The sequence below is a fragment of the Acyrthosiphon pisum genome, chromosome A1 (assembly GCF_005508785.2).
Source record: "Acyrthosiphon pisum isolate AL4f chromosome A1, pea_aphid_22Mar2018_4r6ur, whole genome shotgun sequence".
In the NCBI taxonomy this organism is placed as follows: domain Eukaryota; kingdom Metazoa; phylum Arthropoda; class Insecta; order Hemiptera; family Aphididae; genus Acyrthosiphon; species Acyrthosiphon pisum.
Genome location: NC_042494.1, coordinates 77,577,945 through 77,604,979, shown reverse-complemented (window position 1 = coordinate 77,604,979; position 27,035 = coordinate 77,577,945). Strand labels below are relative to the sequence as shown.

The window sequence follows — 27,035 nt, the reverse complement described above, 5'->3', positions numbered from 1 at the left end:
AAGGTTCCTAATACATTTTTATTACAGATATTTTATTTATAATACCAGAAATACATTTGCACCATTTTTTTTAGATAATAAAATTTTTTTACGAATATTTAAATGAAAAGTAACGATTTTTCCTATTATTAATTAGTCAATTAGTATAAATTCGAAAAATATCAATCTTGGAATTTCAAAACTTATTGAAATTGTCTCTATTGTTATTCTCTGTATACCTACAAGTAAATTGTCAAAATATTTAGACTAATTTCAAGCTATTCAACCATGAATTTATTCACACCATGGTATTCACTTATCAGTCAATAACAATAATATATGCGATATTTTTGGCAAAAAAAAGTTAAAAATACTGTACTACTAAAAAAAATATAAATTACCAATAATGATATAAATAAATTATAAAATATCCTTAGAAATAGACACATATCTACACCACTCAGAATCATTTTTCTTATGCAACGATTTATCATTAAATCAAAATGTAACGGAGGCCTACTGAATAACAAGGTACATTTGAAACCTATACAACAGATTGTTTTTCGTGTTTTATCCCAAAAAAATATATTTTTTTATATAATATAGGTACCTAGCTGAAACCAGTGTTCGGATTAGATAAGTGTTTTTTTATCTGGATAAAGATAAAGATCATGCAACTCAAATGTATCTAGATAGATATAAGAGATAACTTAACTCATATTTATCTAGATAAAGATAAATACTTTTTATAAAAAAAAGATATAATTTTTTTTTTTTTGATGGGTTTTAAATTTAGGTATATTTTAGTTGGGCACTAAGAACATAATAATAATAATGATATAAATAAAAATAATTACATTATTTATAAACCATAAACTTGGCTTGAGAATCTGTATAAATATTTAAAATGCGTTTGCACAATTTCACGATTTTTATCAATAAAAAATGTATCTAAATTAATTAATTTAGATTAGTAAAAAAATTATCTAAGATGAACGTTTAGATACCTTATAACTATTTATCTAGATATGATAAAAGATGAACAAATAATTATCTAGGCATTCATCTAGATAAATTTAACTAGATAAGTCCGAACACTTGCTGAAACACATATACAACAGCTTTTTGAAAATAATATATCTTTACAACATTGTAAAACTGTATAATTATTATACTAGAAGAAACAGTTTTAATAAAAATATATATAAAAAATCATGTCGATGGTGATTAATACGATTCACATAAGGTGTGTCACAAAAAGATTTTAAACATTATTATGGACACAGTCAAGTGATTTACGGTACCTATTTAAAAAAAAATTCAAGTATGGCAACCTGCATATTCTCTGAATCTCATTTAAGTAATAATTGAACAACAATAACAATAACAAAAATGTATAGACGGTCAGTGTTAGGTATATATTTTAATAACCATAATGTATATATACATCGAAATATACAAGTAAGTATACTCGAAATCGTGCTGTTTTAAATGTTTAATATCATATTAGGTACTTATGACAAGGTTAAATATTTTATTTTGAAAAAATTTCATAATAATACTACGTTTCACCTGGTGCGTTTTATAACTGCCCCATCCCCCAACAAATTACAGTGACTACGACACTCGTCGGCGCCTTCAGACGGTCGAATATACGACACGATCACAGCCACCGTAAACAACGGTGTTAACAGTACCAAGGTAGTACTTCTGTTACGGTGCGGGACGGGGGATTAATTTCAAAATGGTTTAATAATTTCGGAAGTACCTAAATCTAGACTACAGGATGCCGGAAGGATCAGGATGAATCTTGGCTTACTTGCCTATTACTTTATCCACGAGACACGAAAATAACGCGTACTGCACTGCTGTTTTTATGATCTATAATATGTATAAAAATGTATGCATTTTTGGATGGAGCCTATAGATTGGAAACTATATAGATACTAAACAATAAAACGAGCTCCAAATTTCGTAAAAATATTTACATATTTCGAGAGACTATAGAGGAGTCATACGATATAGCTTGGTTTTCCAACCCCCATAGGAAAACATGGGCTATAGGATAGCTTACTTATAAATTGCGTTTTGGCTCACGAAAGTCGAATATTTTTTTGTTAATAATATACTAACTGATACCGCACATACTTCGAAGTATCGATTCGAACGATCGTTGCCCGTAAAAAATGACAACTCTTAAAAAAAATTATGATTGTTCAACTCCGTTTGGGTGTTACTCGCTGCAGTAAGTGCAACTCAGCCACCCTGGTAGGCAATCCGATGAGCGGCTATAAGTGCAACTCAGTCACCTTGCGAAAATTCAATTTTATGCATGCTTCAACTGATCTGCCAGATTAACCAATGGCAACCAATATACTTATACACACAAAAAAAATAATACTAATTTCTACTATACTATTATAATCTACAACGACATAAACGACAGACAGACTAGCATTCATTTATATATATATGGTATATTAGTATATACATAAGGGTTTCCATTGGTTATACAGAAGAAATATCTGTTACTAATCACTATATCCATCGCAGGTTCATTACCCATCTCGGCTTCACGTATCCCCGGGCGGATACAACTAGGCAATATTTTGTCGAATTAGTGGCATTCTACACCTATGAGCTACATTAATATTTTAATAATGCACTTACCTAAATGTACCAATTTAATAATGTAACCTAAAATCGAATATCGACAACTACCATGAAACCCTCGGTATAACAATATTATCTAAATCGTTTTCCAAAAACGACGGACCTATAAAGTACTATTTTGAATAACAAACAATAAATTAAACATTATTTTATTTTAAAAAAAAATTCTATACCGACGCATTTCGGGTTGGCTGGTAAAATAGGTATAATGTGTAGGCACTATAATACTCTCTTATTACACACATATTGTTTCGTATTGTGGTTTGGGCCACGAAGAGCGGGGTTGCGCCGCCGCAGAAATGGCTGATTGGCTCCGGCGGCGGCGTCGGCGGCTGCGACGGCAACACCGAGTCACCCGATGCTGCGTATACCACGGTACACGGCGATACTCGACAACCGTGAAAGCGTAACTGGCACGGAGCATCCGAACCAGTGTCGCAAGCGTTATAAATATGAACAGGACACGATTCGACTGTCAGTAGTGATCGGTCGCCGATCGCGTGCACAACCGCAGGCCTCCTGCAAGACTCGATAACAATTTATAGTATTATTATATTATACGTCATAAAATTGTCGTTTTAGATAGTTCGTATTATACATACATGCGGCGCGTATACATCATAATATCATAATTGGTTGGTCGCGTATACAGTCGACATGGGGCCCACCAAGCTATGGTGTATTCGCGCTGTGTTTCGCGATATCGCGAGGTCCGGTTATTCGCGCAAGATACCCGTCGAACCCGGGCGATGAAGCCACGATGGTCACCTCGCCGATGACGGTCGCCGCCACCGCCATTACTGCCACATCATTGGCGGGAGGCGACGACCCAAAGGCGGTGGCCGCTTCCCAACATCAGTCGTCCGCGGTGGCACCACCGCCGCCATCGTCTGCTCTGGCGGTGCCGGCACAGGATCAGACGGTGGCCGCGTCCCACAAGAAAAAGAAAAAGTCGTCCAAGTCGTCCAAGGGCGGTGGGTCGAAGAAAAAGGCCGAAAAACATTCGAAGAAGGGTCACAAGTCCGACAAAGGCTACAAGACCAAACACCACTTCGACAAAGGTGACAAGGGCAAACACGGCAAGGAGGAGCACGAAGGCCACTATAAGAAAGAAGGTGGCCACAAAAAGAAGAAACACGACGAAGCCGAGAAGTACGGTCACCATCACAAGGGCGAGAAGGGTCACAAGGGTGCTAAGTTTGGTGAAAAGAAAGGCCACAAGAAGGGGCACAAGACGAAAGGGTACCACAACAAGTTCCACAAAGACGAGTACCACAAGGAACACAAGTTCTACGACGACTTCCACAAAGGTGGGCACCACAAGAAACACGGCGCACATCACAAGAAGCACGAGAACAAGGAGGGCAAGCACAAGAAAGGTAAACACCACAAGTCGGGACACCATGCAGACAAATATGGCAAGAAGGGACACAAAGAGAAGGGCCACTACGACAAAGAGCATAAGGGGCACAAGGGCAAAAAGGGCCACGATGAACACCATTCGCATCACGAAGACTACGGCAAGAAAGGAGGACACAAGCACCACAAGAAGTATGGGTACAGCAAAAAGAAGCAAGGATAAACCATCGGAGATCAACCACAAATTATATTCACGTACTGAAACACTAGTTTGTTTTACCATTATTTTAATTATTATATCCTGTTTGTTTGTTATTTATTGTTTTGTTTATTGTCGTGCAAGTATGATATATATATTTGATATATATTATGGTAATAATATAATAGCAAAAAAAAATAACTAAATATGGTCAATTTATTTTCAATTTAACGTACCTATCGCTTAATTTTCACTCCCTCCCACCAGTGGCGTGCCGAACTGACAAGCAGACCTGAGGCAAACTATACAATTTGATCCCCCTCCCCACCACCAACAGTTTTTTCACTATTTTTTTTTATTATTCAAAATAATAAATATTATTAAGTTTTTTTAGGTATAAGTTGCACATCTATACTAACACACCCACCCACCCACCCAAATTTCCCTTGAGGCAATTGCCTCAAAAAATGACTGTTCGGCACGCCACTGCCTCCCACTACAACCAACTTAGTTCGATATAGTATTGAGGTTTCAGCGATCGGTTTGTATCGATTAGACACATTGCGCAATTTAATCAAATATTCGTACAAAAAATAAATGTAGGTACCTACTACCTATACATATATATATATACATAATATACATTACAGCTAGCAAAACTGAGCTCTGCCATGACCGCCGACACCGGCTTTGCGCCTAACACAGGAGGTCGTATACATATTATTATCACACCTGTTAGAGTGGGCCGCCGAGAGTAGATGTGCGTCCGTGACGAGACGAATGAAAAAAATAGCTGGACGAAAATAATGCAGTGACGGAGTTGGGCACTCGTCTTGCTATTCGTTCAACCTTAATGCAGAATAGTGTATAGTGGTGTGCTGTGATATACCAGCCGTACTATATTAATTCGATAGATATATTAATATAATATGCGATAAATCAAGGCTTCCAGAAAAACGATTCTAGACACGAGGAGGAGATCGGAAGAAAAACCCGTAATGTCTTCGATATATATTTTTCTTTTGTCGGCGGTCAGTACTGTTTTCCCCGCGCTTTGAAAAACTGTTGACAATATACGACCCGAACCAGGTTTTCGAAACTCAAAATATATGCTACACGAAACTTTTTACCCGAAAAAGTGTGTTCCCGTATAAATATATAACAATAAAAAAACATCATTGTAAAGTGTAAACTAATACGCGGGATCGAAATCTAAAACTTTCCGAATAACTCATGTCATAAGACGTACTGAAAAAAAAACAGAGCATTATTCACATTCAATTTGTCCGAATTTAGTACTTTAGTAGGTACCTCAATCACCATGGAAACTGCAACAACTTAATGTTTAACAATGCCATTATTTTAAGCGGCGCACAACAACAGATACATCACTTTTTTTAATATGCTTTTGGTTTTAAGTCTAAAAACATATTATTATCATAATCATAATAATATTCAATTAAACTTGTATAATGACCTCGCTCGATCAGTCCAACATAATCTACGGTAGGTTCTCCGGTTCTCGTATATAATACTTAATATAACTCTAAGCCGATTTGGTTTGGCTGCAAAACGTTTGCTCATTTTTTTTTAAATATGTATACGAATAATAATAAAAATAATAATTCCTTGAAGATAAATCTATTCTGGTGGTAAAAAGAAATATTTTTTGTATATTTTTTAAACATTTTCTTTTTTTAATAACCCTAGAGATTCATTTAAATATTTTCTTTATTTTCTTTACTCTTCTGAAAATCATTTTACGTTCTGAAACATTTTTTATATGACGACCACTGCGCAATAGTGTGGCATAGTATATCGTACATTTATAGTCAATAGTGAATGAAGTATTACTCGTGTAAGTATGAAAACAATTCGTAATTTTATCCACACGACTCATTCGAGTGAAAATATATTCTTAACTCACGTACCACGGTAGGTACCACAATTGATTGATATTGTTATTCATCGACTTCCCGTCAATTAATGTAGTTATTCATAATAACGGAAAACGGAGCGAAAAGTTATAGACGATCGTATATTAGGTACCTAATATTATAATAATTATAATTTATTATTATATTGAATTTCGTAAATATCAGAATCTGACTACAGAGGCTGTGGCGACACGTTAACATTTACGATCTGAAATTTTCCAGATACGAGATATTATACAACGTGATTCAACAAGCATGCTCAACCCTTTTTTTTTGTAAAACCATTTTTAAGGACTGTTATTATTAGTAAAAATATTTTAAAAACTAAGAAACTACTCATTTAAATTTTGAACTAGGTACCTACATCAACATTTTCAAATAAATTATCCACTAAATAATTTACAGTAAAAAAGGGCGATTCTCATTTGAAAAAAAACTATAGTTTGTATCGCCACAAGACACTCCTCAAGACTAGAGTAGTACCTACAAAACAATTCAAGAATTTGAAAATAATATCTTTTGTTATATTTAAAAATTCCGAATATCATAATTTGAATATATTAATTATTACAGGAAAAAATGGGGGTGAGCGTGCTTGGCGTGCTTTGTATATTATAATTTAATAATAATAATAATAATAACAACAATACCTCTACCTATGTATATTATACGAAGAGGTATATAATAATATATTGTACACGGGCGGTGGCGCGAACGTTCGATTAATTATAATTTCTGCACAAACGATCTGCAGACGAATTTTGTATGCTTATTGTCTCTTAATCTTCGCAGCACGCGTTTATCATTAAATTATAATAATATACCAGCCGATACGAGAATAATATGATAGTAACTATAATATTATGTTGCAGCGGTTTGTAGGTGGTTTATAATAATTTTTATTGTTATTATTATGGTTATTTGTAAATAATTATAATTACAACGTGTCGATATCGTCCTAACCGAATCGAGTGTGGTCCATCGTGTATGTACATACTACATAAGTAGGCCACTATTTGAGTGACAGCGCCGCCACCGGTTTGCGACTGAAACAGTTGCCGATTTTCGTTTTGCTATATATTTTATTTGCACTGCTAAAAACAAAACTACTTATTATTCAAATTTGTTTATTGTCTCTTAATCTTCGCAGCACGCGCGTATCATTAATTTATAATAATATGCCAGCTGATACGAACATAATATATAATATAATGGTAGTAATTATATTATTATGTTGCAGCGGTTTGTAAGTGGTTTATAATATTATTTTTATGGTTATTTGATATTAACTATTATTACGACGTGTTGATATCGCCCTAACCGAATCGCGTGGTCCATCATCGTGTATGTACAAAAAACTTACAGGCCACTATGAGTGACTGTGCCACCGAGATGCGACTGAAATAGTTGCCAGCTTTTGTTTTTCTATATATTTATTTGCGCTGCTAAAAAGAAAACTATTTATTATTTATTTTTTTTTACCGATACCTACGTTATAATGATATAATATAATAAATATTTTAACTATGGGTGCCCTGTATATATACGTTATTACATTCACGAACTGTTGTTGACCCATTTCGTTGAGCGTTGTATATGCACATCCATTGCTGTGGTTTTGAAAAAAAAAATATAACTCGGAACGAGTCTTTTGCGTTTGTTTCAGCGTAGACCAATGTATGTATACATTTTAATATCATTGGGCGTGATCACGTATATTCAATATTTGCACATTACTTAATATATATATAATATACTACTCACCAGTAGGTACCTACACAGATCCATAATAACATCGGCAACGCCGATTTAATAAAATATTTTTAATTCAATTTTTTTTTTTTTATCGATGACCCATAATAATTGTAATATTGTATAATGCGCAATTAAATCAGAGTAAAATTGTTGAAGTTGAATAATAAACGAAGGTTTCAAATATAGAATAATGCGGCAGTGTATGGTTATATGTACAATACATCACCTAACCTTTACAGTGACAAAGGGTGTCTCGCAAATTGTTTAGTTCGCGCCTCGTATAGGTATTAGGTATATAAATATAATTTATAATTAATTAAATATTAAATAAAATAATTTATTGTGTATATACGTAAACCAATGGCATATTATATATCATTTGATACTTGGGTTAAGAAACTATGGAAAGACAATTACAGTTACTGGAAAAACTTAGATACATCGCACGAGACAACGAATGTCATTGGTTTATAATTTATTATTATTATTATTATCATTCCTATTGCACCAGGTCGGGTACAACAGTTGAGCATAACAACCCTGACGTAGGTTATGTACAACACGCTGTTATCAGGTCACTATAAAAGCAGACGGTTTCTGATCGCACTCGGCAACAAAATGCACGGTCTTGTAGCCTGTAGGAATAAATCGAAAAACGTAAATTTCGTTTAGAAAACCGTCGAGATTTATGCAGGTGATATTAAATTGGAAAATATGCACGTTTATTTTGTGGTGCGATTTTCCACGTGACGGCATTATATTATATACATATTATATTTTGTATTTGCGTGTGCAAGGTATCGTAAATACCATTCATCGGCGAGAGGAGGACACATTCGAAAAACCATTTTGACGATCGACGTAGTTTTCTTTGACTTCAGTGAAGTATAATGATATTATACTGTTGTATATAACATTGTAAAGGTACATTGTAGGTATAGCTGGTTACAACCTACGCGAGTGTACAATGTATAATAATATGCTATATAGACGATATACGATTATATAATATATAGATTGGACTCCGATATGAATGTTTAAAAGAGTTTGTAGTAGGTATTTAAATTGTATGTGTGTGTGTGAGTTTTAGTGGCAACGTGAAAAAATAAAATAAACATTTATTTTTCCATATAAAAACCAATCATATTACACGCATCCGTCTGCTTGCTTAAAGATTTAAAACTCTCGACTCTGTACGCGCTGGACTCGGCCGTGACGGCGGCACCGGCTAAACGGATCAATATTAAAAACCTTTTTTTTTATTTTCCGAAAAATGACACGCGGTACTATAAAATTCTAACAGACAACCGCGGTCAGGCATGATTATTTTTGTAATAATCAACAATTTATCAAATCTGTCATGTTTTAATCCAGTTTAGCGGTGCTCCGCGGGTGTCTTTTTTATTATTATCATTATTATTATCATTTCATTATTTATTTTAGGTCGTTATATTAAACGAAGAGGTGTTGCGAAAATAAAACACCAAACTCAAATATTCGGTTACAGATACCATAGTTAAATCACGTTCACACAGTATTTCGGGTAATTACGTTTGGAACGAAATAATTCTGTTAAATTGCGATCCGTTTGGATTGATAATCAGTGTTTATAAATGTTTCGTTTATTATTTTAAATAGGCAACCCATATAATCGAATAGATTTTTTTTTTATTATAATTATTATTTTTGTTACGCAGTTCGGTAAAAAAGTTCAGTAAAACACAAAAGATATGGAATTATTATAAAATTAATATAATAATATATATATAAAGAAAACAGAGAAGTATAGCTCAGATATATTAGTAGATGATTACCTATCGTCATTAAGCTCCACACGAAAAACCGTTCTGAGAGGAGACGGATTGTCGCCTATATTTTAAGGATAATTTATGATTAATTTCTATTAATTCTATTTCTATTTGTTAATTAATATAGTTATTTCTATTACCTAACTTATAAGTTATAAGTCAATATCGCGTACCGTAGACGGTATAAATATAATCTAATTAATAATATTGTATCAATAGGTACCTACCTTAAAATTAGTTTAAATATTTTGATATTATATTTGATTATTTCATTCTTTATAAAAAAATTATAATGTATGTAATGACTAAAAGTTTCATGTCCCTACGATCAACGTTTTTCTAAGTATAACAAAATAACTAAAACCGTTAGAAGAAACATCGTTATCGTTATTTTTATATCCAATTTTGTCAAAATTAGAACTTCAAATGTCTATAAAAAAAATAGTGTGATAGTATTTTTGATAATTAAAAATGTCTGTAAACATAACTTTACTAATGAATTTAATTAATATTGTATATCAAGTCTCATGTATTAAAATTAAAAATGCAAATGTATCTAAGCTTGGTGGAAACTGCAAAGTGGAACATTCTCTATCCTGACCGAAAATAGAAATAAATCAATGCAGTGAACTTCAAAAGGTGTATTTCTAACAATTGTGTGAAAAAAAAAATCGGAAAAACATTATACACGCGTAATCTATACCCTGCAATATCTTTATCATTGCGGCTTTGTGCAAGACCTTGTAACTCAATGTTATCATATTTTATATTATGAAGTTTAATAATATGAAGCCCTGACCGTATAGAATCTAAAATTATATTATGAAAAATATGCAGTAACGGTACCCCATAATAATACTTAAATATAATTTGTATATATTGTCGCTTACTCGCTTAAATCTATTTTAGAAACAGACTATATTTTACTCGAGTTCCCAAGTAGGTATTTACAATATTATACTGAACACAAAAGCCTTGCTATAAAATGTTGAGGCCTCGGGCTAATGTTTTGGGTGATGGTTGTTTGGGCGAAGGTAATTTTGAGCAAAAAAATAATAGTTGGTTTGGGCGAGTAAAATTATTTTTACCTACGTATGATTAAAAGCTGGTGACTTTGATGTGAACGTTTTTAAACATAGGGATCATTTTTTAATTATATGTATTATGTATTTACGTATATGATTTTGTTTTATTAATTGCAACATTTTTAATGTATGTTACGATATTACTATACCAATATATTTTTAAAGTTGAGATCATTATTAATTACTAATTATTATGTATTTTGTATGTGGCTTTATTTTTCAATTGATAATGCATAGTATTACAATATAATATAGATTAATTTACCTATAAACCTATTCATACTTATTCGCTCAAACACATTATAATGTTTTAAGATCACTCGTTCAAACGCATAATTATGCTAAATAGCCCAAACACATTTAAATTATTAAAAAGTCACCCAAACGTAAACCGCTCAAATAAATTATACCATAAGTTTATATAAGTAATTGTATTATTAAATGTTAATCAATATAAATAAATCGTATATTACTGTATTACTACTTATACATAATATATAAATTCGATACGTTCTAAATGAGCGTCGTATGAACTTACGAGGCTGGATTGGTCCAGCAAATTATCTTGAAAATCTGCATGAACCGAAAGGCTGCGATGGCGCCTGTGTCATTCATCTGTGAAATCCGGTATGGTTCTAACCCGCTTGGTCATGAGGCAGCCATTTACCATACTACTTTATAGTACTAAAATAATATTTAATGAATATACATATTAAAAAATATATATAAATATATCTATTATGTCAATTATTTTATTTAAATGGTCCAATATATAAAAGATTTTTGTAAATCACAAACGAAAGCCCTTTTAGATTCTGAGCGGAGCGAAGAAGCTAGTGGTTTACAATGGTGTTTATTTTTTTATTTATTTATTTATTTTTTTTATATCCTGTATACACAATTCCTACCAGAAGGAGTGCTTCAATTTCAACATATAGTACCTTATATTTTAACAAATTAGATCAAGATGGTACTTTAAAGAGGTCATTTTTCTATTTTATCAATAGTTATTAATTAATGCCACGGGAAAAACCACCAAAAAATTACAAAAACCGCTAAAAATGGGATTTTAATTTCTAACGCTTTGTTTGTCACGATAGAAACGAATAAAAATTATAATAATATTATAATATTAATTCAACTTACATGATATAATAAATAATAACAATATAAAATATCCAGACTGACAAACCGTCTCCGCTCGGAATCGTTTTTCTTAAATAATGATATTATATCATTGAATTCAAGTTTAATACAATCCATTATACAATGACCCACTTGTAACCTTCTGTACAGCAGAGCGACATCCACTTACCAGCTTTTATTTTATGTTGTTCTGTATAAGAACGATATTTTTCATCGATAATGTAATTTTTAAATCGTGTTTAACGTTCAAACATTAATTGCCTAACTTGTGTAATCAATTAGATTTAATTTGTTTCTTTTTAATTCAAGTAGATTTTCTATAAATTATACACAGACGAAGATATTAAAAACTATAACGTTTAGCTATAGAATTTTTGGATTTATATGACTCATTTCTCACTGAATAATATAGAAGGTTCTTGTTGCAAGACATGAGGGTATTTTAGAGTTACTATAAGGGTTGATATCGACTACCTAGATAATGTTAATGATATTGGTATTATATGATATTGAGATCCCAAAATTGCATCAGCTGATTATAATGTTGATTACTCCGTTATTTCACGATAAATTTGAATATTGATTACAACGGCCAAGTATAATATTATAATTAATTAATCTTAAAAAGTTCAAAATAAAAGTACTCATTAATAACTTTTATCTTGCTAGTGGTAGGTACAATAACAAACTACAACAATTGTTAACAAATGCAATAGTTGTTAATTGTTATAGTCTTTATTCAATTTTTAGAAGTCGTGTTAACCGTATGGTCAATTACGTGCATAAAGCAAATGCAAATATATGGAGCCGAAACAATCTGTATAATTCAGATACCTATTAAACGTGTCACACATAATATTAATAATTGAAGCATACATGACGTTATATTTATATAAAATATATTATAATGATATATATTATATAATTCTATGCAAGATTATAAGGAAGCAATTAATATTACACATTCGAGTGTATATAATATAAAATAATATCAGAATGTATTGTTTATATAAAAATAATATCACTGTATTGATATTTGATTATTTTACGAGAAACGTGTTTTTACGATATTTGGCGAATCATCGTTGAACACGATGAAAGCAATAACAGAAATATTATTATATTGAATATGAAAAATAAAATCAATTTTTCCCTATAAAAAAGAAGCGCTTTTTAACGAAACATACTACAGCGTGGCTCATTAATTAAAATTTAAAACGTAATAACGAGCGAATTGAGTGTTGCGGCAACCAATACCACAGAAGTTATAACGATAATAAATTATATATATATAACAGCCGAGAAAATCGGAAAAACGGTATAAAAAACAAATGAAAACACGATAGTCGCAGCGGACAACGTCTTATTGCACTACTCGCATCGAATTTTCTTTTCGTGTCACTAGACACATCGGATGAGATAATATTATTGTTATTTAGGTATTGTAGATTATTATTTTTCTTACTAAGTGACGCAACTTAAAAATCATGTACATTAATAATGATTATACAAATGAAATATTTTCAAAAATATATTCAATAGGTAAATAAAACGCCGATCTAGCCTAACTAACTAGCTGACGACTTGTTTAGGAGTACGTATATCTACTATTATACCACCTTAGTTATATTTATAATAATATATTATATAATGTACCTCGCGTAATAATCTAATTAAAATACTATTACACTAAAAAAAAAAATGTAATGGTCACCAATTTCATATATTATATTGGACGTATTCGTTCGTTGAAATCCAGAGGTTATTATTCATTTAAATCTAAAGTAGGAAATTATTATTGCAAACGAAAAAAAATGTATGAGCTCTGTGAAACTCAATGATTTTTGGTTATTTACTGAAAGTTAATATTGAGTAAAATCATATAGATAAGTAGTTTAGTAGTTATACATATTCTAGTTCAATAACATGTTACAAATTAACAGAATAAACTGTTGCAGAATTAATCATTATCATCCACAAGACGTACGACATATTGATATAAATAGTCAATGCTAACAAGTAACAAGCATATTTAAATATACCTATTTTATTAAAATATTATGATACTATACCTATTTCAAATGCTCTTTCACTTTAATTATTATTAAGTATGTTTAATATAATATATATTTTAATCACGAATTGTCTACAAGATCAGGTGAATTGTAAATGTATGTCTATTTTACAACGATAAAATAATTAATATTATCATATAATAGGTATATAGTATATTATAAAACGTACGTTATTCTTTTGATAGTTACCTACTACCTACTACCTACTGTATACTACTAAGTGCTCCTAATAAATATTTTACGAATTGACGTTGATATTTTCTTCGTTCATCCCTTTGAACGTGCTCTTTTTATTTAAACTAATTTTCATGTCGCAGCTGGTTTATAGAAGTATCCAACGCGCACATACAAAACTCAAGTTAGGTTATATTTCCTTAAACAGAGTTGAGAGTTCACGTGAACGTCGTATTTTGGCTTTTTTTTTACTATTGCATATTTATAAAATGTTAAATGTATTTATTGACTCATGCAGGTATAATTAATATCAAAGTGTGTGTGAGATTGATGATTACAATGATATTAATAAATTACAACTATATAAGACCTATTAAATCATTAAAACTAGATAGGTACATTCCACATTATACAAAATTAACTAAATACGATGAAATGATAATGATTGTTCAAAAAAATATTAGAATAATAGAAATAGAATATAGTTTTCATTAAAATTATTTAAAAGGTTCATGCAATGAATATTTAGGATCTAAATTTAAAACCTTATAATAATATGCACTCATAATATCAGGTCAAGTACTTTATATTGAACAAATTTTAATACCTAACCTATTTTCAATGTACCTATACGTATACGTTATGTACTATGATCAATAAATTACAAATAGTATAACGTTAATACCAATGTCCAATAATAATAATAAGTAGGAATTAACAGCTAACCCTATAGGTACGCACTGCGTTTATATTAGTTATAAATTGTGTATATAGGCTTCTGTGTTAAACTGTCACAAACAATTTCCCCGAATTTATGTACGGTTGATAAAAAAATAAAGTATTTGTCTAAAAGAATGAAAACTGTAAACAAATAAAAAACATTTCTGTCTACTAATTTCGTGCTAAGTGCGATGGAATGTAACCAACAGAAAACCTGGTTTTGGCGCGACCCAACACTTAAAACCAACGCATTTTTGGTCTGACCATCGGTTAATTAACTTTCAAACTCCATACAGCAGAGTGTGCCTTTTACAAACAAATCGTAACTGCCATGCTATTAATATTAATTGTTTTATAATTTGCAAAAAACAAAAAAATAGTATACCTGTGTTATCAGATCTTTTTCAACTTTACCCCCCCCCCCCCCCTCACCGGTTTATATTTCTGCGGATGCCTTATTTTTTAGAATCAAATTAAAAAGGATAATATTTCCATAATTCGTAAATCTTGTATCAGAATATATTATTTTTTATGTTAACACATTATATTATTGATATGTTTTTAAGTATGAATGAAAAATTGTATTTGAATCGATCAATTCAATTTCTGTGATTTTATTATTTTCCATACTGTTCAACAAAAACAAATGTATTTATACGATGCACATACAATCATAATGGCTGATAATAATATCATTATTATTTTGTTTGTGACTGCATTACATAGTGTGACTATTATAATATAATTATGATAATAATAATATGTATAATATTTCATAATTTTGAGGGACACTTTTGCCATAGACCATAGTATATAATAATATTATGATCGTCACAAAAGTTTTTCAAAACTCCGGACACTGTGTTAAAGGTAATAATCAACTATAATATATTTCTGTATACGTTACGCGATGTAAGACATAATATAGAGATTCCTAGTCCATTGTCAATAGTCCCTATATATTAAAGTGTGCTTGGTTTTGAGATGATGTGTTTCATTCAATTTTCAAACGTAGATCGAGGACGCGGGAAAGTAGCAAGTGAATAATGTGTGTAATTTTATATTAGGTCGAACGGTAAATCGTTGTTCGTTTCACACCGTCGTCGGGTCACAAAGCGTGCGAAAATCGCAAGAGCTAACCAATAACCATAAAATATGTACCTAATACCTACCTATTTATTACACAAATATGAATTTTACTTTTTGGCATAATACTATTTTATAATAGTCGTGTTGTGAAATAACGAAAAACAAAAACTGCACACAACGGTGGTCGGAACACGCTCGTATCTGACCACAGACGACGGTGTCGGCGGTGGGTATGGATCGGTGGATCGGTCGGGTTGTGGGTCGTTCGGGCTTCGGGTGTTCAGTTTTCGTGACGACAAAGTATAGGTACATCGCGCGTTCCACCCGATGAGTATATAGCTGGTAAGGACCTACCTATACATATATTGTGAGGCGAGGGCAGAAGCAGGGAACTTATACTCGGCACCGCGACCTGTTGCAGAGGTCGTCGGGGTCGGGGGAGACGCTATTTCAGTACAGCAGCGGTGTGGGTGAACGGGCGCCGCGTGTCGACGTGGATGAGCAGCCACGCAGAGACGTTCGCGATTCGACCGGCTGCGGAGGCTGAACGACAACGGCGGTGGCGGTGGCGGTGCAATAGTCGTCACCATTTTTGCTAGTGGGAGTGCGGCAGTGTATAAAATATAAGGTAAAACGACCACCGCACACTGTACAGCCATGCACTGCGTAGCGTTCGGGTGTCTGGTGCTATTGAGCGTTTGGTGTTGCCATGCACGGGGGCACGGCACTGCCGCGGCCATCGACGATCCAGGGGGACTTCTCGCGGCGGCCACGCGGCCACAGCCATCGTCCGAGCTGATGATGGTGGCGCCGGCACCGCCGCTGGCAGTGTCCGCGTCCACCGTTGGCCTTGACGCGGTGGGAGCCGCGTCGTCGTTGGCTTTGGCCAGTGCCCCGGCCGCAGACCTGGACACGGCTGCGTCCAAGAAGAAAAAGAAGAAGAAATCGAAAAAGTTCAAAAAAGGCGGCGGTTCTAGCCACAAAGAAGACCACTTTAACAAGAAGGGCAAAAAGGCTGATAAGGGATACAAGTCGAAACACTCGAATCACCATGGCAAGAAGGGCCACCACAAGAAGGAGGACAAGAAGAAACATTTTGCGGAGCACGGTGGCCACAAGAAGAAGCACCACGACGAAGGTGGCTATTACCATGACCACCACAAGGGCGAGAAGGGTGAAAAGGGCCACAAGTTCGAAGACAAGGGCGCGTACAAGAAGGGGCACAGCACCAAGGGAAAACACGAGGTACACAAGTTGGACGAGTTCAAGAAGAACAAGAAGTTCTACGACGAGCACCATGACTCGGGACACCACAAGAAGCACGGCGGCTACGAACACAAGCACGGACACAAGGAGGGCAAGAAATACAAGAAGGGCCACAAGCACGCCGGACACCATCACGACCACAAGGGCAAGAAGGGCAAACACCATCACGGCAAGCACCACAAAGAACACAAGGGTCACAAGAAGGCGGCGGGACACGACGAGAAGTACGGGCACAAGAAGGACTACGCGAAGAAGGGCGGTCATGACGAGCACAAGAAATGGAAGTTTAGCAAAAAACAATAACAACTGCGCATGCGCATGAGCCAAACTTGAGTCATCGACGTCGTTGCAGCGGTCGCTGTTTCACCCTACGATAAACTTATAATAATAATGTTATAACTACAACTGAAATAGGTATAATATATTATATAAATAATAATATTTTAACGACGTAGTACCAACTTTATAACGATGTGACGTTGTCTGCGACTGAATCAATTCGTATGTTATCCTTAATCCTTTTTCTATATGCGTATATCTTTTACTATATTTATAATACATATATGTATGCATAATATTATTATATTTATATACTTGCAATTTGTTTTCTCAATAATCTTTTGAAGCGTCTCTAAGACGCTATCGTCACACAATGCTGTCGGTTCACACGTACCTATATCATTTTCTCTCTTCTCTTCGCCACGCTCCGATCGTCGTAATATTATTATTATATCAGAACTCAGTACTGCAGACTACAGCCCCACCTATATGGCTATACGATGCGATAAATATAATTGAAAAACTTTTTAGACCTTATTTTTATTGCCCTCCGACGACGATGACGACGACGACTTGAGTATTACTAGTCAAACATAATACCTTTGTAATACGTTTTTAGAAAACGCGTGAGTGTTTACATTAATAACCGTTCATCGTTATACCGTTTATCGATCTGGCACTCAAAACAATCGCCTTTAATAGTACAATATAGGTTTTCTTCTGCGTTTTCATTTTCAGTTAAAATTATAAATTTATAATAGAACACGTGAAAAAAGAGGTACCTCGGTCATATTGTTTTTCTCGTCATTTTTTATTACCGAATTATAATATCGGGTAGGTAAAAATGATACGAACTTACAATTATTTTATTAATAACATTTAGATTGTACTGTTGCTGGGGGTGGGCTAACGCGCTATATGTTTCCCTCATTTTAGCCGTTTTTTAATCGGCAAAACAGATTGACGAATTCACAAATTGATTTTCCCATAAATCCCGAGTATCGTCTCCCTCGACTCCAAAAATCACTGGATCGGACCAATCGTTATTGGGGTTTGTGTCTGTGATGTATACCTACGAACAATAATAATTATAGTAACGCGTCATCAACGGTGCGCAACTCTCGTCGTCGTCGTCGGTATGATATTTTAACATTTTATCACCATTAATCGTGTCAGGGCGGCCAAGAGCCGTGCATTGTAAATAATAATATATATAGGTAGGTACACACAGTAACGGAGAAACTAAATTATTATTGTGCACGCAACATTAGATAATGGTTAGGTTAGGGTATCGACTGGAAATGTCGACACATCGATCGACGACGGTTTTTCTTTCCTTTCGGTTTTCCCCTCCACACACAAACTATTCACACCACCGCCAATAATAGTATAATACAATTCGCCATTATATTATTATTATTATGCTACTAATGGGTGTGAATATCGTTTATGTTATTACGAGCCGAAAAACGACGGTTAATCGGTGAACCGAAATACCGTGACAGATCGCGTCTCTTTAGGTCAGGCGCGAGTCATTGTGTGTGTGTGTGTGTGTGCGCGCGCGCACAATTAAAACGCATAATTTACATTTAAACGTTGCGCAACGTTTGAAATGGTTTTGTTTTCATGTTAAACACTCGGTGAAAGACCTTTTTGTTATATTATTCTTTTGATTTCGTGAAAAATATACGGAAAAAAATAATGATGATAATACTAGGTAGGTAGCGCACACAGGCAAATTAGGAGTTGCTTACACACCGCGCTTGTCTGCAGTGCGCAAATCCGTTAACAAGCCGTGCATTTAACACTGTTGGGACTTGCGGTTCTAAAATACTCTATAAAACATATTCTACTGAATGTCGTCGATTTAATGACGAAAGATCAAAATACATGCCAAATAACCTCTCCGCATTCCTCAACAATGAACCATCTATAACCTACTCAAAATATTATCAAAGAAACACCTGCAATTTATACAAAACCATAATATTATAATCAGAACAAAATCAAAATGTACTTTTAATTTTTAATTTTTATTTACTTACTGATTTAATTCAATGTTATAAAAACAAAAAAATACTTATATTCTATAATGTACTAAAAACCAAAATTTAACACAGTAATAGCGACCAATGACCAATACAGTTGATGCCTTGTAATTATAATAAAAAAAACCTTTCAGGGTTTTATCGGGTTTTATACCTTCTTCGAATTCAGCAGTAGGTCAGTGGGTTAGTGCCAAAACTACCCCACCAGAGACTACTATTTTGATGTCCTTCAAAAAAATCATGTATAATTTTAAAAAATGTCCTAGGTAAAGTAATATGACGTATTTAAGGAATCTTTTTAAATCGCTATCAATAATAATATTAGGCAGGTATCCGTATAGGTATATAAATCTTTGAAGAGCACTCGTGATAATATACACATCATATAAATACACTATAGTATACCTCTAAATTTCAATATTATTTATGTGCATGCCGCATGGACATTGATTTTAGAAATATTTATACGCCACTGTACGTTTTTCTTAGTACAATCATGTACATATTACCTATATAGGAATCTACATAATTATAAAAATAAAACACGTACCTATCTACAGCCGTATAATATATACATATATACATACACGTATATATTTTATAATCGTGGTAATAATTTAATACATACTATAATACTATATAACTGTTGGTTGTATATAATACATGCTAACATGCGAATACGTGTGATATTAATGCATAATATTTATTTGTATAGCAGATCCACAAGACCGTAAAACGTTTATAGGTTTCCTCTGCGAATATTTTTAATTTTTAATTTTTTTTTGCTTACTGTTATGCAACGGCGCGGCGTGGTAATTTAAAGCAATACTGGATTATATAACGAAATATAAAATAGATATAGTTAAGCGCACTAAAACGTTGTGATCAGTGCAATGATAAGGTCATCGATGTGTGTGTGTGTGTGTGTGTGTGTATTTTTGACCTGCCATATCGATACTCGATTGTGGCAGGGTGCTGTTCGACGGTCGACACGGTTGCAGTTGGGTCTGTCCTCAAACACAATACATAATATACATAATATTATAGGATATAGTATATAAATTGCAGTATATGTGCAGTATGCTCTATGCACCTATAGGTAATATGGCTATATAGTATAATACAGTCACCAGTCGGTAAATCGAAACAAATATAAATTTAATCACGGTAAAATGTTATTTTCGATTGCGTTTATTATAAAATATATTTACAATACAAAATTAATCCCACAAAGTACCTACCTATACGTCTGTGGCTTGTTACGTGGTAGATGAACTTATATAATAATATAAATATTTAATATAGAGATATTTTTATTTTTTTCAAATCCTGAAAAACATACTTATACCTCGTTTACTTATAACATATAGGTATATATATATGTATATTATGGATATAGATGGACCGTATCAAATATGTCATCGAGGCGGTCTGATTTTGTAAAAAATAAATGTAATAATAATAACACAACAATAAAACCTTTTACTTTTCATACTTGTATAGTTGTATATCGTTCAATCGTTGCGTATAATGTAATATAATATTATTATGTTTAAATCGTAACTGTTTAGATCTTTCACATAATCACATGTGTATATTTGTATACGAATAATATGTTAATGAATGTATAATAACATTCTGTGAACAATATTACAATAGTTTATATATTTTAAATACATTCAAATACAATAATATTTTCATACCTAGTTAATACTCGATGTATTACAAATGTATCACCATATAGTCTGATGAACCACTTTACGATCGACTTGAAAATTAATTATCCTATGCACGCATGTAATATCATACTACACATTGTTGTATACGTTTAAAACTTGAAACAAAAATATTATAAGACGCCGCGTAATTTCGAATTGAATAATAATTATAGAATACAAATTATTAAACTTACTGTAGGACGTAATTTGATTTATTTTTTCCCGCTATAATGATTGAAAACAGGTACGTAATTATATCATGGTAGGTGGGTTATTATGAAATATTTTAAAAAAACACTTTTTGTTGGATTTCCACACGTGCCATGTAGGTATTTCTTGAAACAACCCCCAATGATTAACGTGGTTCTGAAGTATTAAAATAGTATTATTACAGTGTTCATATCGATTAGTATGTGAGCACTACAGTGTTGTTGGAATGATAAAATACAAAATTCTAACCCCGGTGATGATGATAATATTATGATATAAGTTCTGTAGTAATAATAATATATTCACCGGCTGTATTAATTTTGCATTAAACGGTCATGATGAATGATGATATTATATTGTCTTTTGTTTTGTTGATATACATCACGGCATAATAATATTATATGTACCTACATCAAATTAATAATAAATATTATAAGTATAGGAATTGTGATTTAGTGAACGTTTGTCGACTTTTATATTATTATTTTTGAATACGATTTTAATTCTTAACCACAACTCGGGTGGAGACGGGGATGGCAAAAGTTTGAGTAACACAAAACACGAAAACGCATTTAAATTTCTCCAAACTAACCATACTTTGTTGCTCGTGAGATAATATTTCATGCTGCACTAACACCCAATTAATATCGTTTAATATACTACACGTTGTGTAAATAGTAATTATTAAAATATGTCAACTAATGAAGCGAGTGTGGACAAAAACCTTGTGAAAAAAAGAACAAAAATGTTTCAAAGATGTTTCGATAAATTTATGCAGTCAAATTTATTTACAGGCTTCAACCGCATTTATTATCGGCGAAGGCGAACATTGGACAATTCGCAATTAAGGCTACTATACAGCATGGTTTTCCGTTAATTTATATTCTAAATTACACGAAAAGAAATTCTGTTTTCGGTGCGAAGATTCCAAAATAAATTTTTTATTTTTCTGATATACTTACTATACATAATATAATATCTTATAATTTATTGATTTCCAATGTGAATTGACTATTGAAATTAATGGATTTCCAATTTGTATTCTACACTCGGATTTTTTTTTTTGTGTTTTTAAAATAATTAATGGATTTTCAATTTGATTAATATATTGTTATCCTATGTTTTGACTTGTACATTTTTAAAATACTTTTTTGATTATTGTTGTTTAATTTTGTAAAACAATAATATGATAAGGTATTTATAATTAATTATAATGATGATTTATTAGGCGTACTATATACATGTGATTTTACAAATTTCGAAAGACATGATTATATGATATACCTAAGTAAAGAATTAGTCAAAATTGTCTGGAAAGTACCATTGTATATTTTCTTTTAAGTTTTTGAATAGTTGATTTATGAATAAAAACGCAATTTTTTTTTAACTAACTTTTTTTACCCAATTTATGAAAAAATTATTTACAATAAGTGCAAGTACTATACTCTGGGTTTTCCATTGAAGACACTTTGATGTGGGTAAGTCAGCTTATTCATCAAGTAGGTTACAAACGACATACAACTCATAAAATATATTATAATGACTAATTGCAACCAAATTGACACAATACTGCAACGGTAAATACGAGGCTTAATGTATATAATACTATAGTAATCAGTTGTATGAAATCATACATTTCAAGATACTAAACAATAGTTAAACATTATTTAATGTCGAAAAACCAAAGATGTTTTAAATAAAGTGACACATCTGTTGTAGTTTTGGTTACAGAATTTCAAGCCAAAAAATAATATTTTATGCGAATATAAAAACGATAATCTTTCAGTATTGGTCACCAAGGCAACCAAAGTCCCAACGGACATAACGGGCATTTGAAGCATTCCAACGCTCAGTGTATAATATTATATTATATAATATAGAAACCTATAAAATATGAAACAGAAATTAAAAAATATCTCTGCAAAGGCATTTTTTTTTATCGTTGAGTCACATACAAGGTTTGTCAAACGATATTATAATCGGAAATATTTTGACCGTTCACCACAAAATTATTGTTTTCGCATATATTGATTGTACGGTTATAAGTTTATGTACGAAGGAATCTCAATACAGATAACCGTGTTCGGAATGACAGCTGTGAAAGCTGAATAGACATATTTTGTCCATGCTTAAAAAATGGCATTTGATGAAAGTTTTTTTTTTTAAGGGGGTGGAGGAGGTTCTGTGGCAAAAAGTTATCTGAACACCATCGGTGGAATAAATTCAACAGAAATATTTATAAAAAAAAAAAAACTCCAACAAAACAATGTTTAGTCTTCACAACTACAATAATAATGGTAAAATAAAATCATAATTTATCGTGTCGTACGACATTTAGACAGTGTTGGGGAAAATTATATAACTGATATAACAGTAAAGATTCAAATTCAAATTAATATTAATATTTGTTTGAAAAATGTCTAAAATAATTTAAAAAACTTCTGATATTTAAGTAAAATCTGAATATAAATTATAAACAGTTTATTTAATACCATCTAGTACAGTCAACTTTTATGAAAATAAAGGTATTAAAAAATACAAAAATAAATCGAAAACAAAAGCTAATTTGATATTATTATTTTAAAGATATTTAAGTATGACATATAACCACTATTGTCACAACACTGCAGTATCAAAACTGATTATTTTAAACGAAATTATTGTAAACGAAATATTTCAATAATCATAGTCTATCAATTTTTTTATTATCTAAAATCTAAATTATTATGTATAGTCATAGATCAACATTTTAAAATTTTTTTAAAAGAATTTAACACAATTTATATTATATCAGAGAATTGTTTTATGTGAGTTTTGCTTTAAAATATTTAAATATTTTACATCTATAGAATAATAAATTAATGATAAAGAATAAAATTATCACAATATTATCATTTACTTATGTAGGCCTTGCTATCATAGGGCATTTACTTATATAAAATAAAAATAAATCTTTACATTATATTATACAAGTGAGATAAAATATGTTTCTGACAAGATAAAGATAAATTTCATCCCTTTCTGGAAAATATTACTATTCTAAAATCGTTCTACTATATATTCAAAACCGATGAATTATGGAAAAAAGTTTTGACATAAGATCTTGCAATAATATCTTAATAGGCCAACAAGTTTATGTTTGTCAATAACTAATTTCTAAATTGGCTCACATTTTATCGGCGCTTTAAAAAATAATAAACTGACATAAATACATTTTGGAAAAATTTGAAAAAAATAAACCAATAATTGTGCAGTGTTTTTTCTATTATACTCGTGAGTTACCGTATTTAACTCGGACATACGTCAATGGAAAATCTGGTAACAAGCGTAAATATTATTACCTATATGTACCAGGGGTCACCAAATGGCGGCTCACGGACACATTTTATCCGGTCCACAGACGAGAAAAAGAAAGTAAAAACAGTTAATATTATTTTGTTCTAGTAATTTATTATTTTTGTTCATAGAGTTTTTATCGACGCCAGAAATTTCGATGGCCCACGAACAATTTCAAGTTTTAAGCTAATATGGCCTCTCAAAAATATTAATTGGTGACCTCTGACCGATGATAAATAATAATAACTTGCCATATTCCATTTTCTTTTGTATGTTTTACATAATATATTAACTATATTATGATATATTATATTATAATATATTAACTTTGTAAATTTTACAAAATTAATACATCTATATAGTAAGTACTAAGTAGGTAGGAGGCGGTATATATGTCAATAAAATTCTCAAATTAATAATATGTCATAAAAAAATGTTTATCTCGAGTAAAACTCGATTTCATGAAATAGTATAGGTAAGCAGGTACGGTGTTTCCCACATTCGTACTATATCGTGCTTGTACGAATAACATAACTTTGATATTTTTTTGTTTTCCCCAACCATCCCGTATAATGGGACGATTTTCCCCATTATTATTATTTAAAAGCGATAGTGCACTGCAGTACCTGCCTAAATGCGAAGAAAAACAATTTTCAAACATTTGGAATTGGCAATTTTGTTTTCACAGCACCCCATCGATTTTCGCGAACAATTTACACGCACGCGCTCATACGCATTACACGCACACGTACGCAACAATATACGTAAATTCGTGTGTGTGTGTGTGTGTGTGTGTGTTGTTTAATTCATAGATGTATATATACGTTTTATCAGGGTACACCTACATACGGATTTTAGTTTCGTACGTGATATCACGTATCTATCATACCGGGACCATATCAATACATTGTCTATTGCAAACTATTTACATAAATTACCCGTGTGCATTAGGGGACGGTGAATCGCATTTCGGATAGTCTTGTAATTCCGTCGTCGGCGTCGGAGTTTATTTTAAATCCCCGGGCAGCGAACTATTTCGTTAATATAACATTATATCTATTACGTCCTCGGCTGTCCTTGTAATATTAAGTCCATACACGCACATAATATGTGTAAAGTAAATAATATTATAGCATTATAATAAAATATAAATACTATATTATGCAACATCTCGCGTTGACTGTACCTACGTATTGTATGCAACTTACCTGCAATGTATTATATTATTATTATAATGTTGTTTTTGTATAATATTAGCAAAATTATGACGTTAACTATTATTATAATTTATAATATTCACACCGAAACACACCAACACACACACACACACTATGAATACGACATCATGCTATAATAATATGACGACCGTTCGTTTTATATAATATTTATGCATTACGATTTATCCCGAACGGCAATCTACTTAATAAATTATAATATTTATCATTCATAGGTACATTCCAATAATAAAACGGCGGTCTGTATAGGCAATTTAGCTACGCCACTATCGTGGCTTTAGTTTTCAGATACCTATCTCATAATATTTGTTATGAGAGTATTATAATAATTAATATTGTATAAAATAATATTCATAATAATAACTATTATTTTTATTATTACCTACTGGCTACTACGTACGCACATGTGTGCTTTCGTTATTCTGCTTAAATCATCCGTACATAACTTCAAAGTCAAACGAAAATCTCTCTCCGCATTATACCTATCGTGGTGGACTACAGCGCGTGTCATAAAATCCACGATTTAGGTGGTTCATACATGGTTTCATTGAAGAATAACTGGATGTTATGTCCTACACCAAACATAATATTATGTTTATTGACTTGACATCTGAATTTAGTATCTTATTATAATATGGACAATTGTATACCTACTTAATTTATTTTTATTATTTTTAATATTGCGAGTCGTGGATAGATGCGAATAAGACCACAGTTTGAACTGAACCAGGGCCCAATTATTTCAATCTACCACGGCATACTAACTACAACATAGCATGTAAATCAATATCACGTCTCGAATTCAGAGACCCAGTTTGTTCAATTAGGGAAGTCATTACTGCCCACCACAAAGACTGTGTCTGTATGATGAAGTAATAACTAATAATAGTCATATTTTAATACATTATATACAAAGTACCGAGTTTCCAGGCTTAAACCATAAT

General features: G+C 32.1%; 2 protein-coding genes across 2 annotated transcripts; both read left to right on the top strand.

Annotated features, from left to right (window-relative positions):
• The first annotated feature begins 2,942 nt into the window (after positions 1-2,942).
• Positions 2,943-4,463, top strand: LOC103309085 (histidine-rich glycoprotein). Its single transcript, XM_008183675.3, has one exon. The coding sequence runs from the start codon at positions 3,413-3,415 to the stop codon at positions 4,232-4,234; it is 822 nt and encodes a 273-aa protein (XP_008181897.1). The 5' UTR covers positions 2,943-3,412; the 3' UTR covers positions 4,235-4,463.
• A 12,193-nt stretch (positions 4,464-16,656) lies between these two features.
• Positions 16,657-17,568, top strand: LOC100164442 (cylicin-2-like). The gene has a single exon (XM_001946284.5). The coding sequence runs from the start codon at positions 16,657-16,659 to the stop codon at positions 17,566-17,568; it is 912 nt and encodes a 303-aa protein (XP_001946319.1).
• Positions 17,569-27,035: the final 9,467 nt, after the last annotated feature.